At 38.2% G+C, this 15,288-nt stretch overlaps 1 protein-coding gene across 2 annotated transcripts; it reads right to left on the minus strand.

Moving 5' to 3' along the window:
• Positions 1 to 4,877: 4,877 nt before the first annotated feature.
• On the minus strand, positions 4,878 to 7,401 carry LOC122305114 (broad specificity amino-acid racemase RacX-like). 2 transcript variants are annotated; one of them, XM_043117441.1, is made up of 2 exons: positions 6,120 to 7,395; positions 4,878 to 5,270 (listed from the first exon to the last, which is right to left on the minus strand). In XM_043117441.1, the coding sequence occupies exons 1-2, from the start codon at positions 6,822 to 6,824 to the stop codon at positions 4,983 to 4,985; spliced, it is 993 nt and encodes a 330-aa protein (XP_042973375.1). In that variant the 5' UTR covers positions 6,825 to 7,395; the 3' UTR covers positions 4,878 to 4,982. The 2 variants fall into 2 exon arrangements, with proteins under 2 accessions (XP_042973375.1, XP_042973377.1); XM_043117443.1 differs by lacking the exon at positions 4,878 to 5,270 and adding an exon at positions 5,320 to 5,957 and having other exon boundaries at positions 6,120 to 7,401.
• Between the last annotated feature and the right edge of the window lie 7,887 nt (positions 7,402 to 15,288).

Consider the following 15,288-nt stretch of genomic DNA (forward strand, 5'->3'; position numbering starts at 1 on the left):
TGCAAACCAAAGTTCCTTGGAAAGGCAATGAGGGAGAAGAGAGTGCATCAAAACCAAAACCATATGAAGTGAAGAAGTTGTCTAGAGAAGAGGTCCAAGAGAGAATAAAGAATGGTCTTTGTTTCAAATGTGGTAACAAATGGAGCAAAGAGCACAAGTGTAGGGCCAGGCAAGCATATGTGTTGCTTGAAGATGAAACTAATAAAGTAGAAGATGAGAGACATGTTAAGACAAATAGTGAAGAGTTGGAGCAAGAGGAGGCCGAATTGTCCTTGAATGCCATTCTGGGTGTACCTAGACCCACATCAATGAGAGTTATGGCATGGGTAGGAAAATTCGAGGTGACTCTATTGGTGGATAGTGGATTCACCCATAACTTTATCAACTCCAATATCATCACCAAGATTGGGTTGAGGTCGTGTGCCATAGAGCCATTTGATATGAAAGTTGCAAATGGGGACAAGTTGAGGTGTGAAAAACTTGTCAAGGAAGTGAAGATGAACATACAAGGTGTGAGGATTGTAGTCGATCTTCATGTCTTGGCACTTGGAGGTCTTGATATTGTATTGGGCAACGCTTGGCTGAGAAGCATTGGGAAAGTGATAAATGATTATGGGAAAATGACCATGGAATTCAAGATTGGGTCAAAGAAAAAAGTATGGACAGCATTGACACCGAAAGAGATCAAGTCTTGTGAGGCCATTATGTTTGAGAAGTTATGCAAGGGTGGAGCCTATTGCTTTGCCATTATGGTGGCCAATGAAAATTACTTGTGTAATCTAGAAAACAGTGAAAAAGAAGGTAACAAAGATGAATTAGAGGGGCTGCCCGTAGAAGTAAGAAAGGTTTTGGAAGAGTGTCACTTCTTTATAAAGGCTTCCAAATGTGCTTTTATGGAAAAGGAACTTGAGTACCTTGGTCACTTCATCTTGGGGGAGTGGGTGAAGATGGATCAAAGGAAAATTAAGGCCATGGTTGATTGGCCACTACCACATGATATTTCAGCCTTGAGGGGTTTCTTGGGATTGACCGGCTATTATAGACGGTTTGTGAAGAAATATGGGCTTATTACTAAGCCACTTACATCTTTGTTGAAGAAGGATAATTTCACATGGACCCAAGAGGCAATGGAGGCCTTCGATGAGTTGAAGAGGGCTATGACAACCACCCTCTGTGCTAGCACTACTTAACTTTGAGAAGCCTTTTGAGATTTACACCGATGTTAGTGGTGAAGGGATAGTGATTGTTTTGGTTCAAGAAAAAAGACCAATAGCCTTTATTTCTAAAGCACTTGGATCTATGAAGAAAGCTTGGAGTACCTATGCTAGGGAGATGCTAGCGGTTGTGCATGTCGTAAAGGTGTGGAGACCTTATTTGTTGGGAAGAAAGTTTACCATTGTCACAAATCAACAAGCAGTAAGGCATTTGCTTAAGCAAAAGATAGTGACACCCGAGCAACAAAAGTTCTTGGTGAAGTTGCTTAGTTTTGAATATGATATCATCTACCAACCGAGAAAAGAGAACAAAGTGGCAGACGCCTTGAGTAGGCATGAGGAGAGTTCATTACTGGAGGTAGATCATGGAGATGAGGAGAGGGTGTTGAGGGTTCCACAGTTAATTTTGGTTAATTTTTGTAATCCTAAACCCAATCTTCATGCTAAAGAGCACATTGGTGATGACCACGTTTCTTCAATTTAAAGCTCATGTCGAATTGTAGTATAACACAAAAATTAAACAATTACAAACAGATTGGGGTGGTGAATTTCGATCATTCACTCAAATTCTCAAAAACTCTGGTATTAAACTCCGGGTAACATGTCCACATGCTCACACTCAAAAATGACATAGTGGAAAGAAAGCATAGACATATCGTGGACTTTGGACTAGCTCTTCTTGCTCACACCTCAATCCCTCTAAAATTTTGGCCCTACGCTTTCAAACATGCTATGAAATTGATTAATCTTCTTCCATCAACTTCTCTGGAAAATAAATCTCCCTTCTTTACATTGCACAAAACCGAACCTGACCTCCATTCGTTACATGTATTTGGTTTAGCCTGTTGGCCACTTACTAAGCTCTTTAATCAACACAAGTTTGATTATCGGCCCATTGAGTGTATTTATTTTGGATTGAGCTTGGCCCGTAAAGGCTCTATCTGCTACCACATACCCACTACACGCATCTATATTTCGAAGGACATCTGGCACAATGAAAATCACTTCCCTTTTGCACATCTGTCTCAACCCACCTATCCACCCAAGCCCACTCATGTTTCCTTGCCTATCCTCAATCCTCCTTTGGGCCAATCCAATCCTTCTCCATCAATCTTAGGGCCCATTCCTACTTCACCTCACTCCTTTAGCTCTCTTCCTCACAACTCGACACAACCACTTACACTGCAGCATGCACATTCAATTGTCACTCGCTCACAAACAGGTTCAGCTCGCCCACATCAGTTTACTGATGGTACTATCAATTGGTGTCGACCATGAGCTCACATAGCCACCACTGATCCATCAATTCCTGAAAAACCCATCATGTTTCTCCATTGCACAAAAATACCTCGAATGGAGGTATGCAATGACCAACGAGTTCAATGCCTTAATCACTAATGTTACCTAGATTCTTGTCCCTACCTCTCATGCTGTTGACATTCTCTCTTGTAAGTGGGTGTTCCGTACTAAGCATTTTGCAAATGGAAACATTGAATGCCAAAAAACAAGACTAGTTGCTAAGGAGTGTTTGCAGCAATCTGGCATTGACTATGAAGAGACCTTCAGCCCAGTTGTCAAGGCCACCATAATTCGTTTAATCCTTGCTCTCTCTGTTACAAATGGATGGCCCATTCATCAGTATGATGTACAAAATGCCTTTCTCCACAGACCACTTATTGAGACTATTTTCATGGCTCAACCACTAGGTTTCGCACATCCACAATTCTCAATAAACTTTGGAAAGCCATTTATGGCTTGAAACAATCTCCAAGAGCTTAGTACTCCCAGCTTAGTCAGAAACTAATTGATCTCGGGTTTAGAATTTCATCACCTCCCTCTTCACTAGAATTTCTGGAGATAATGCACTTTACGTGCTTGTATATGTCGATGATCTCCTTATTACAGGGTCTAATATGTTGCTAATTATAGATCTTCTACATACCTTATAGGTTGAATTTCTCATAACTGATCTAGGCAGACTACATTTCTTCTTTGGAAGTGAAGCTACACATACAACCAAAGGCCTAATGCTTAGCCAAAAGAAGTACATTGCAGATCTCTTGCAATGCACAAACATGATCTTGGCTAAGCCAGTGAAAACACCAATGGTCACATCAGAGAAATTGAGCCTTCACTCTAGCAACCTGTTTGAAGACCTGTCTCTTTACCGTAGAACTATAGGGTCCCTTCAATACCTCTACTTCACACGACCCGACTTAGCATTTGCCGTAAGTAAAGTATGCCAGTACATGCATACACCAAGAGTTCCCCACTGGCAAGCTATAAAAAGGATCTTGAGGTACCTCCAGCACACGTCTCAACTCGGATTGTTATTCACTAAGTCATCCACCATGAACCTTACTGCTTACACAGACACCGATTGGGCAAGATGCCCCGACGACAAACAATCCGCAAATGCCTACTTAATCTAATCTGGTTCTAATTTAATATCATGGTCATCTAAAAAGCAGCCTACGATTGCACGCTCATCAACCGGAGCAAAATTTAAGGTTGTTGCATTTTCATTTGGGTGCAACACTTGTGCAGGGATCTTGGCATCAATCTCATCTCTGCACCAACTCTCCTTTGTGAAAACCTAGTGGCCATGTACCTCTCATTAAATCCAGTGTTTCATGCTCGTACCAAGCATGTGGAGATCGATTGTCACTTCATTCGGGATAGGATTCTCAATAAGTCCTTGATAGTTTCGTTTATCTCAAGCAAGGATCAGTTAGCCGATGTCCTCACCAAACTATTTTCAGCTGCTCACTTTCAAACTCTGTGTTCAAGTCTGCACTTAATATCACTACCGCTTGCCTTGAGGGGGACTGTTCAAATAATACATGCAGCCCATGCAAATGCAAAGTCTGCAACTCGTGATAATGTAGCACATCAAACAAATGAAGAAGCACACACAGCAGAGTCCAGCCACAAGCAATCACGAACACCTTCTAGAATATCCACACCTGCAACAAATCACCCTTTATAGCACTAGCTTTGTATGTGCCTCTTTGCATGCCTTGTAGCACTAGTATTGTACACGCCTCTGCATAAATGCCATTCTATTATTTAGAATATTCTCATCTCAGACTTGTATATAAGGAGGCCTTGCCTCATTGTAAATCTCGTCGAGAAATATATAAAAGTGGAAGTTTTAGCAAATTTTAAATTAATTAATAATTATATATTAATTATAAGTTTATGATTTTCCTTTATGCAACCATCCTCCATTTTGGTACGGCAGTATTAGTTAGATCATAACCAACGTGCAACACCCCAATCCCAACATTATTCCCAGCTTCAAGTGCCTTCATCCTTGATCTGCTTAGCTCCCTGGCAACACACTCACTTACATGAAGCTCCTCACTGCTCAAGAAACACCCTTTTCCGCTGCAACACATAGATTATGTAAACATTCTTATTCTTCTTCTCTTCTTCCTTTTATTCAACATTGTCTTGTTAGCTGTACCAAATATAACCTATGCATGGAATGAGTGTACACCATACAAAGGATGCAGATAACCCAAGTCAGAAAGTTTAACAGTCTCAGTAGTCCTTTGGGGTTTAGGACCTACGTTTGGCTATTTCGGTCCTCCAATCTTGTACAAGACTTAAATGTAATACTGATAATTTCTTGATTTTTCATTTTAAAACAGAGGGCTCTTCATGAACATAACCAAGTGCTTTACATAGAAGTTTGATTTTTATTACATTAAGGACTCACATCCCACCATTTATTACATCAATTGCTCATATCAAAGTTTGATCTTATTCAATTTGATCTTTTTTGATTGATTTCGTCCATTTTATAGTTGATCTGGCTAAAGAATCCATGGGGTCAATACATTTCTTGAGAAGAGGATCATCGTGAGGGAGAAGACCCTGCATTTCATCTGAAGCAATGACAACAGTGTTCACACCCCTGACTAAGAGAATTTGGACAGCAATTCTTAAGAGATTCCTTGCTCCTTCAATGTCCCTTCTGTTCCATGCCTCATTTGCAGGAATGACAATGTGCTGCATTGTTGCTTGGTCTGGCAACACCACTTCAAACCCCTGCATGCAGATTGAATAAATTGAAAAAAGAATGTTCATCATCTTTACGAGTCAAATTCTTGTTTTTTTTTTTTTTTTTTTTGTATCCCTTCGGCTTACAAATAATAAATAAATAAATGTTAGGATTTTTGTCTAAAATTATTGTTTGTGCGACAGGATGGAAGACAGATGATAAAGGATTAGAAAAAAGGGGTCCTCCCAGATTTCATTGTATTGCAGAATAGAAGAAGTTTTGCCGGAAGAAAGAGGATATATGTTTGATGTAACAATGGTGCTATTTTGTTAAGGAGTTGCACTGATCCCAGCCTTTCTATGTCCAAAACTAGATCCCACATCGATGAGAAGCAACCAAATTCTGCACTTTATAAGACCACAATGAGGTAGGACACATCGCCGGGCTTGGCAACGCGAGCCTGTGACCCATGTGGGGGCTTCAAAGTTATGGGACGCTGGCATATTCCATACGGATCGGGTTCTGGAGATTCCTTGCTGGACCGCCCATTCCAAGCCAAAAGTCTGAGGCTTGTGATTGGGGCGAAGGCCTCTTGGTCACATGCTTCCTAGAGGATGGGGGCAAAGCGTCAGGCTGGTTTCACAGAGCAGCGACAACCCCCCGCTCTTGGCGGTGGAAGGATAACGAACCAGTGTCTCTCGGGACCCAAAGAAGATCCGTTGGGTTTGATCCAGCTGGACCATCAATTTTTTAACTCAGTTTTAGCGAGTTCATGCCATTCAACCATTCTCCACTTTAGTATCAGTATTTATAGATCACATAACCAACGTGCAAAGCGTATATAATTTGCTAGAATGGTTGGAAAAGAGAATGAAAAGTTAAGTTGGGATGGATACCTGAGTTTGCAGTTTTTCCTGATAAAAAGCAGCGACTGAAGTTGCATCTGTAGCAAGCACCCCAATCCGAACATTACTCCCAGCTTCAAGTGGCTTCATCTTTGCTTTGCTTAGCTCCCTGGCAACACACTCACCTATATGAAGGAAAGGCAAAGAACATCCCTTGGAAATCTCACCGTACCATGCATGTGACAGATGGCATGGCATGACTATGCAAGAAGCTCCTGACTGCTCAAGAAACACCCTTTTCTGCTGCAAATTTCCGACTATTGGGCCATGATTGAATTGGATTTGAGAGTTTCTGCTTGTAAATGAATGAAATGAGGTAAGAACAGGAAGCTCTTTGCTTAAACCTGGGTCGTTGCAGACAACGAAAGGTACACATTCTTGTCCATCTTTAGAACTCCATCGGACGAGCTTTTCCAAGAAAATTAGAGTAGAAAAAACAGATACTCCTCCAATGATTCCAACTGTATTTGGTTGGCTGAGCAGAGAATTTGGGGCCTGATATCTTTTTATAGCCATACCCGAGCCCAAAACCCTTTTGGAGTCGAGTGATTTACCACTTTCATCGGTTGGTTTGGTGGCAGAAGAAATTTGTGCAGCTGCGGATGGATTTGATCTTGTTCTGTACTGGGTTTTATTCTTATTTACACCACCTAGAAGAACTCCTGGGCAATTTAACGTGTGGAAGGACATTTTCATGGCCACTGACTAACTACTTCTACAATCTGGTATTTCTTGGTATGTATTCTTCAGCCTTTGCCACTGAAGCTGTAAAATTTGAGTCCCTAAATATCTTTTGCTTGTGATCAAACCCATCGCTTGAATTCTTTGAGACTCTCCATCTAAATACCATGTAAATATTTCCACCTCTAACAGCAAGAATCTTCTATGTTGTGGCTTTCAATATACAGATCAGTATGAACCCTATATCACTCCTAAAAACCCCAAATATAGCAAAGAAGCAATAGATCTTGACCCAGTTTCTATTGCTATTCCTTACAAACACAAGTCTCACCTCATAAAACTAGCTCATGGTTAAGCTATTGAAAGATTTCAGAATCAAAACCCAGAAGAAACAGCGGAAACAGAATTTCTCAGGGGCATGGGGACGAAGGAAGGCAACCGAGCACATGATCCACCGACTTCTGAGTTCTGAGAGCATTTATATATGCATATATCTCATTGCATGTCCAGTCACGAGCAATTGCGAGGAATCTGAATAATTGTTATCGTGTCAGCTTTTGCCATTGCATCAAAGATAGTTTAAGATGTAATGTTAAAATATCGGGAATAAGACAATATTTATCAAATTATATGACTGTCAGATACAGTAAATATGGCACTGTGGAAAGACTCGGTAGAACACACACAGTCTAAGCCGGTAAAAAATGCCACTAAGAAGAACAGAGTTTTTTTTTTTTTTTTCTAAATAAGTATATTATAAATATATTTTTCAGTTACAAGATACAAGAATAAAAAAAGTGGGAGGTCTCAATAATCATTTCAAACCAGCTAATATAAAACAAGAAGAAGAAGAAGAAGAAAAAAAGAATTTAGAGCCAATGATTTAGCCCCCGCCAATTTTTCATAAAGGGGAGCAGCTTGAAAGCAGTCTTGGTACAATCCGATATATTAACACAGAGCTTGATTATAAACAAAAAGAATATTAACACAGAATTCTTGTTTTTTTTTTTTTATGGGTTCAGAATTGCTTACAGCAGACCAGAATGAAAGAACTTTTGTTATGATCATAAGCAGCAAAACGTCTTATTAATTAATGAATTTGAACAATTCCAGATGTTTCGTCCTTGTCAGCAGAGAGACGTGAGTCACCAAAACTTTGAAACGAAAGCATTTGATTCAGCAGAATACGAGGAGTTTTCAGGTACACATATGTTCTGAAGTCTTTCTCAGTCCGTTTCTAGTTTGCTAGACTTAACAAATATCAGATAGTTATCCCCATAACACCCCAAATTTCTGCACATACTTATCCAAACTTGATATGTCATTAAGCTCAAATAAGCTTGAAGTAGAACCACTCTCGTTCTTTGTCTTGATATTAGGGTGACTTTGAGGCGCTAGAATCTTCTAATTAATGGGTTTTTTTCTTCTTGAAAATGATGCCTCTTTGAATTAAGCAAAGAAATAATTAAGATGTTATCATTTGTCCAACCTTGATATTCCAGTCTTACATGTCATTATTCTACCAAATAAATATGTCATACTGATCTGATATATATATATATATATATGTATGTACAGCTTGCGTGGAAGATAAACTGTGGAAGATAAACTGAAGGGATTAACGTGGCAGTTAGTGTGGATTAGGTCATGCTTAATCAAATCTTAATTCAACTAGTATTGCATCTGTTTTTTATGCATGGAAAAATTAATAGTTATTTAATTATATTTATAAGATTATCACTTATTTTAAAAATTAATTATTAAATCTATTTTTTTAAACAGTTTGAAAAAACTTTTTGTTGATTTTACCTAAAGACTCTCATTTTTTTCTTTTCCCTCCGCCTTCTCTTTCTGTGCGAGAGAGACGCAGCTTCTTACTCCCCCTCTTTCTGTGAGAGAGACCCGCATCTTCTTGTCATGATAAAGAAAGAGGAAATAAGTCCACTTTTCAGATGTTGAAAGGTAAGTTTTATCTTTGTTTTTGAATGTAGGCCTATTATAATTAGCACCGTCTTATCTTTTGGCACAATTTTAGATATGAACGAATAAATAAACAGATGTTGCAACCCAACAAAAAAACCTGGTCCCATGTCATTATCAGACATCAGCTAGTCTGGCTTTACTGAAATCTAAGATTTGTTCATGTGCTCCTAAGATTTTGAACCACGAACAAAGTATCTTCTGCTCATTTGGAGCCCTTAAAGATCTGCCATTATTCCAGTAAGAAAGGGTAACCATAGTGGGGACTCTTTTTTTTTTTTTTTTCTTTTTTTCTTTTTTTGGAGTTATAAAGTGGCTTAAGTCACTTTATGAGTCTAGATGACTAGCCCTTAATGATTAGTCTGGGTTATACTTAGATGGACTATTTACATAGCCCATCCTTTCTTTAGATGAGATGTTTGTCAAGCTTGTAACAACTAAGTACAAATCTCTCTCAAAAGAATTCTCTCTAGTCCCGACATCTAGGTTATGGAATTTGTGAGTGTTGCTCAAGTATTACCACATAGCACACTCCACCATTGATACAAGAGGATTTTAGATGAATAACAACTAGGATAGAAAATCCGTGGAACAACCACACTAGATCTACGATTTGCCAACAAGGTAACATCACTTCTACTGTATATTTTGATTTAATATTTCTAACATTAGTATCAGAGCATTATCGGTTGTTCTCGATTTATGTTTTGTTATGCCTATAGTGATTTCTTTTACAAAAAATATTTTATATGATGTGAAATTTTTATTCCTATGATTTGTAACCATGGTCGAGGTTGGTTGTTGTGGTGGTAATGCCACTGCACAAGCAACTGTTGTAACCACCCACGCAAAGCACCATGGACCCTTGCATGTGGGGGCTCTCCAAATCTTTACACTGCATCTTATGAGGCAACAATGGGCACCGCTTGGGTGCGGCCACACAGGTATCCTGTTTACAGCCTTAGTGCAGAGACCACCATAGGTGTAGGGACGCAGTTCTACGTTAATAGGGCAAGCTGCATGCTGCCATAAGGGGCAGTGTTGGCTGTTGAAAGCAGCGGCACCACATGCGAGTAGAGCCACAGAACAGGCCACAACAAGCTCTGTTGTGAGCAATGCTGCAAACCATGGCGCAAGCTGTTGCATTGAGCACAGATTTGTGCGCACCTGTCCATAACGGCCACTAATGCTGCTTTGTCATACGCATCACAAGTGAAACTCTACCAAGAGGTAGCGACACTTATCAGTATAGTGTAGCATGCAACATCACACGCCTCACTACGTGCGCAGCAAGATATGCTCCTCCCAGAGCAGCGGCCTATAGGGTGCTGCATGATGAGCAGCATCGAACATGAAGTTGTTCGCCAGATCTGCTTTGCCTGTCATGGCGTGCACCATGAAGAGCTGATCTACAACACAACCGAGAGGCAGAGCAACTAGCAGCACCATGTTGCTTTGCTTATGGTTTTGTCCACACCATAAAGTCTACCGCACTCTGCTATAAGCAGAGTGGTGTGCACCTATACGGAGAAGAGGCCCTTTGTTGCACACAAGGCAACAGCTACCATAGTCATGTTGTGACCTTTGCTGTTGGCAGAGGAGCACAACTCATCGTTGTGGTGTAGCGCCCACCTACAGAGTTGCATTCGCTATGAGTCAATGCGCACCAAAAGCAGCAAGCACCAGTAGAGGTTGTGAAGATGAGCAGTAACTGAATGAGGGTGGGCAAGATGAACAATGTGTTGTTTTTTAGTGATATATACAAATTGTGGGTTGCAAAATGGGTTTGGACTTAAATGAAGATAGGTCTTTTTTTTTTTTTCCTAAATCAAGCTTTTGGCCTGCCCATATATATATATATATATATATATATATATATGTATGTGTGTGTGTGTGTGTGTGTGTGTGTGTGTGTGTGTGTGTGTGTGTGTGTGTTTGTGTTGTTTTAGGTAATTGGGCCTTCGTGCCGGTAAAGGCCTACAAGGGTTGGGCGCCTAGGAAGATAGCTCATTGGTTTTTTGGCTTGGCCTAGCATGCTTATTTTTTGGTCAAATAAGGAAATGGCCCATAAACCGCGAGTAGTCCAAAGACTTCCAGTGTACATAATGGTTGCTGCCTAGTGCACAAACCCCATCAAACTCATCCAAGTTCACTTTTATTTGGGTCATTAAAGGGAAAAATGTCTTTGTATGTTTTGAACCCAATACCTCCCACACAAGAGAAATGAGCTCAGCCATTGGGCTTGAGCTTATTATTGGTGTGTTTGCTAATTTTATTTAAGTCAATATGTTATTGTTGTAATGCCCCGGTCCCAGAGGTCCAAAGAGTTAACTCTTGTAATCTAAAATCATCTCCCATTACATAATTATATACTCCAAATTTCAAATAAATTATCAATTCATTTATTCCAACCAAATATAAATGTTCCTCCACCAAATCACCATAGAAATACCTCAATAAAATAAACTGAAATCTTTACAGACTTGGACATATCCATAACTCAAAATACCAAAATAACGTAAAATAATAAATCTACTAATAGAACTCTCTAATAAATATTTTGTATCCTTTGGTGCTTATTCATCTACGATCATCAAATTTGTTAACACTTCCTATTCATCACTCCCAACTAAGGTACCAAATTATCTAAAAATGTTGTGAAGATAAGGGTGAGTTATTAACAACTCAGTAAGCAGAGGACATATATCAGTGTGTAAACGTAAGCATTTACAAAGTACAGGATGCAAAACATATGTGTAGTTTTAGCATGCAGAACAAAACATGTTTCTTTTCAAACTAACAGAATAATAGTTCAAATATTTATAATCTAAAGTACTTCGGCATAACATAAACTAAGTATCATCATCATGTTATATCAGAGCATCACATAAGAACAGAGGCCATGTTTAACACCTGTGGTAGGATTGTGCTATCCCCAATGGCCAAACCGAGTAGAGACAAAAGCGAATCTTCCCTTTATTATTCTCGGAGCCCAAAGTGTGCACACAGAAAAGACCACACAAAACCATTTTGCTTCCAAAGTAGGTGCACGTAGAGACAAAAAAGTTAGTACCAATCTAAATAGAGCAGAGCATAATTAGAGTCAGAAACAAATTAGAATATCATGCCAAAGGTTTCCAGATGTCATATCGTATTAAAACATAATACAAACATATTTAGATCATTTTCACATATTCAATAACAGAATAAGAGCACCTTCATAAAACTAAGCACAAATTTTCAGATTTTCATAATCGCTCTTTTTACACAATTTAGAAACTGAATGTTAAAAACTTGCTCATATCTACACTAGTCAAGATAAAATGCTTTTCTTTTCTTATATGGATTTCATGAGTAATGCAGATAAATAACTAAGGTTGTTTTTTCCAAGTTCTCATTTTATAACAAAACATGCATATATTTTCATAAAGTCAACCTCAGTGCATACGTTTCATGCAAAGTCTAGCATAAGAACCCCGCTTACCTATACTTTTTAGCTATTTTTTTAAAATTTTTCCACAACAGTGCCAAACAAAATTACTCGTCACCTATAAGATTGTCACGTAACTTCCATAAATTTTCAAATAAACACATAACTTCGATACTTAAACCTGAAATACTAAATAACCTATTTTGCTAAAAATCTAAAGTTCTCGTAATCCTAAAATATCATCATTTTTTAAATTAATCAATATTTACTAATATAAGTATTAACAAAAATTTTGTTTAATAAAATAGACTTAATCAAATTTAAACGGTTAAAAATAAAGTTACACGATTATTATTCACTTCTAAAATTCAATTGTAACATATTAATAATTAATAACATAATTTAAAACTTTTAAAAATTTTCTGAAGAATATAGTTTCTAAAATATTATAAATTAAAACTAAGTCCAATTAAAATATCGAGTCCCATCCACTTAAGGAGGGTAAGTTGACTTAGGATTAAGCCTCACCAAATAAAAACAAGGCCCAAGTGAAACATAAGTATAAAACTATAAATCAATCCACCATGCACATCTAAGGGCATTTTAGTAATCATAAAAAACTTGCATGTACTTTTGGGAAAGACAAAAAACCAAAACCATGAAAGAGGAAGGCACTGGCTTATGGGAGGGGAAACACCATGCGACTTGGGGTAAACTCCAACACTCATTAAGAGAGAGGGAGCCGACGGAGCTGGGTGAGGTGGATGGTGGCTATCGTGACGACGGAGCACTGTGAGAGAGAGAGAGAGAGAGAGAGAGAGAGAGAGAGAGAGAGAATGTGAGAGAAAGAGAGACGGAGAAAGTATGAGAATGTGGTGAGAGATAGAGAGACTTACATGCAGTGGTCCAGGGAGGATCACGATCAAGCTGTGGTCGTATCGTGTGGCCATTTCTAGTGAGAAACTGCCTGACAATGGAAGGACGTGAGATCTTGCTTCCTTTGGTCGTGCTCTATTTTTGGAGAGTAAAATAGAGGTACCTTCAGTGATTGCTTGACCATGGATGAGGGTGGCTACGGTTTATCGAACAGAGTCAAAGTGGTTGCCGGTTTCTCATGGGGCTAAGCAGTGAGCTAGTGGCTTCCAACGTGCAGGGGGTCTTGGCACAGGGTGGTTTCCATTCGGCTGCTGCTGCAAGTTGGAGGCTGGGTGTAGGCTGGGCATTTCCCAGGGACTGTGGCCGTGGGGAGGTGGTTGTCATGGGGTGAAGACAGCAGTTACATGAAGGAGGGATTTTATGGAAGCTCAAAGCTTTGACAACTTCTTCATGCATGAGAGAATACATGCATGTATTTATAGAGTTTGTTGGAAAAACCTTAGATAAGAACAAAAAGGAAGGGAACCATGCATGAGAGATATGCATGGCATGGAAGCATGCCAGACGTGGAAATTGGTCCCTGGCTTTCACAGGCTTGGGTTTTGAGCTAAGTTTAGGCTTTTTCCCTGAGTTTTGGGTCCCATTTCAACCTCTAAAATAATTCAAATTGTCCTACAAATTTCTCGGCCCATAAAAAAGATTTCACCTAATTCAAAAATATTTAATGATTTTAACCTAATTAGCAAGTCCAATAAAAAAATATTCCATAGCCACTAAAAATAAAATTTGGGCCCATAGTCCATTAAAAAAAATACTCGTTAATCTCAAGTGGGCTTTTCATATATATAAACCCAAAAATTTTAGAATAAGGCTTGGTGCTGCACTTGGGTGGTACAATTGTGGCACATGAATATTTTTTTTGAAATATTGTTTACATGATTATCATTATTGAATACATACATGCCATGACATTAAGAGACCATTCTTGTCACATTTTTTAGGCTATTTATTTTATGCTATAAATTGCCAACATTATTATTTTTGTGAATAGTCAATATTTGGATGAAATGTAATTATTTTTGTGCATGTATTGTGATTACATGTAATTGTGCTAACTTATTTTATCACTAGTATTTGTTTGGCTAATTTTAGGATTTAGTATTCAAATTTTTAGAATGTGCTAAAAATAGAGGATTAAGTAACCTGAATATGAATAGTCCATGCTTATGATTAGCCCAAATTAATTTTTTCGATTTAGGAAGAAATTAATTTTGCATGTGACTAACTCAGTAGATTGCCTATCCTAGTGGGAGTATGGTTGAGATTGGTTTTGAATTAATCTCCTATACTATATAAATTTACGTAAAAATTAAGCCAAAAATTAATAATTAGGCATTGTGGCGCGAAAGTAGGAAGCATAGCGAATTTTTGATCTTATGATATGTATTAATTTCTTTTGTTCTGACTTAGATTAACATAGAAAATTTATTATATGCATGTGCAATTAGATATGCATAGGTTAATAACTTCGAGATAATCGAGAAGAAAGCCTAGAGATTATGTATGCGACTTAATTGTCCCATTAGTCTCCTCCATGAGCAATAGTTGGAAACAAATTAAGATTATTAACAGTGTCAAATAGTCTTAGACCATCATTATTAACCTCTTAAAGGTATAGAGTAAAAATTGGAAATGCATGTGAGACGCATGCACTATAATTTTTATAGAGCTAAACCACTATTTTGCCTTTGAGAATCTTGTGAGTATTAACATAAGTTGCGCATTGTTTTTTTTTATGTAAAGAGTAATTGCTCATATATTTGAGGTTGAGCATTATAATCTTGAAGCAGTTTAGATTAACTCACAGATAAGTACATACTCTTTAAAACTTGCTAGTATGTCTACCAAGTAAGAACATTAAAATTTGAGTGTGCGAAAGTGTTGAAGACATTCTTCATTGGCAAATTAATTTTGAAGTTTTTATCATTGTATCTCTCTATGGTATTTACACTAGTAATCTTGTTCAAGTTTTCTTTTGCTCTAGCGAGAATAAATAGGTTCTTGTTGATTAATGAAATTAGGAGCACCTCTTGAGAGTAATACCAAGCACCTTAGAGATTTTTATGGTAACTGTGGCAATAAGTCTGAATAATTAGGTACGACTTAATTAAATCTAAAAATCGTGCTTGTGAT

This window comes from Carya illinoinensis, chromosome 3 (genome assembly GCF_018687715.1).
Source record: "Carya illinoinensis cultivar Pawnee chromosome 3, C.illinoinensisPawnee_v1, whole genome shotgun sequence".
Lineage (NCBI taxonomy): Eukaryota > Viridiplantae > Streptophyta > Magnoliopsida > Fagales > Juglandaceae > Carya > Carya illinoinensis.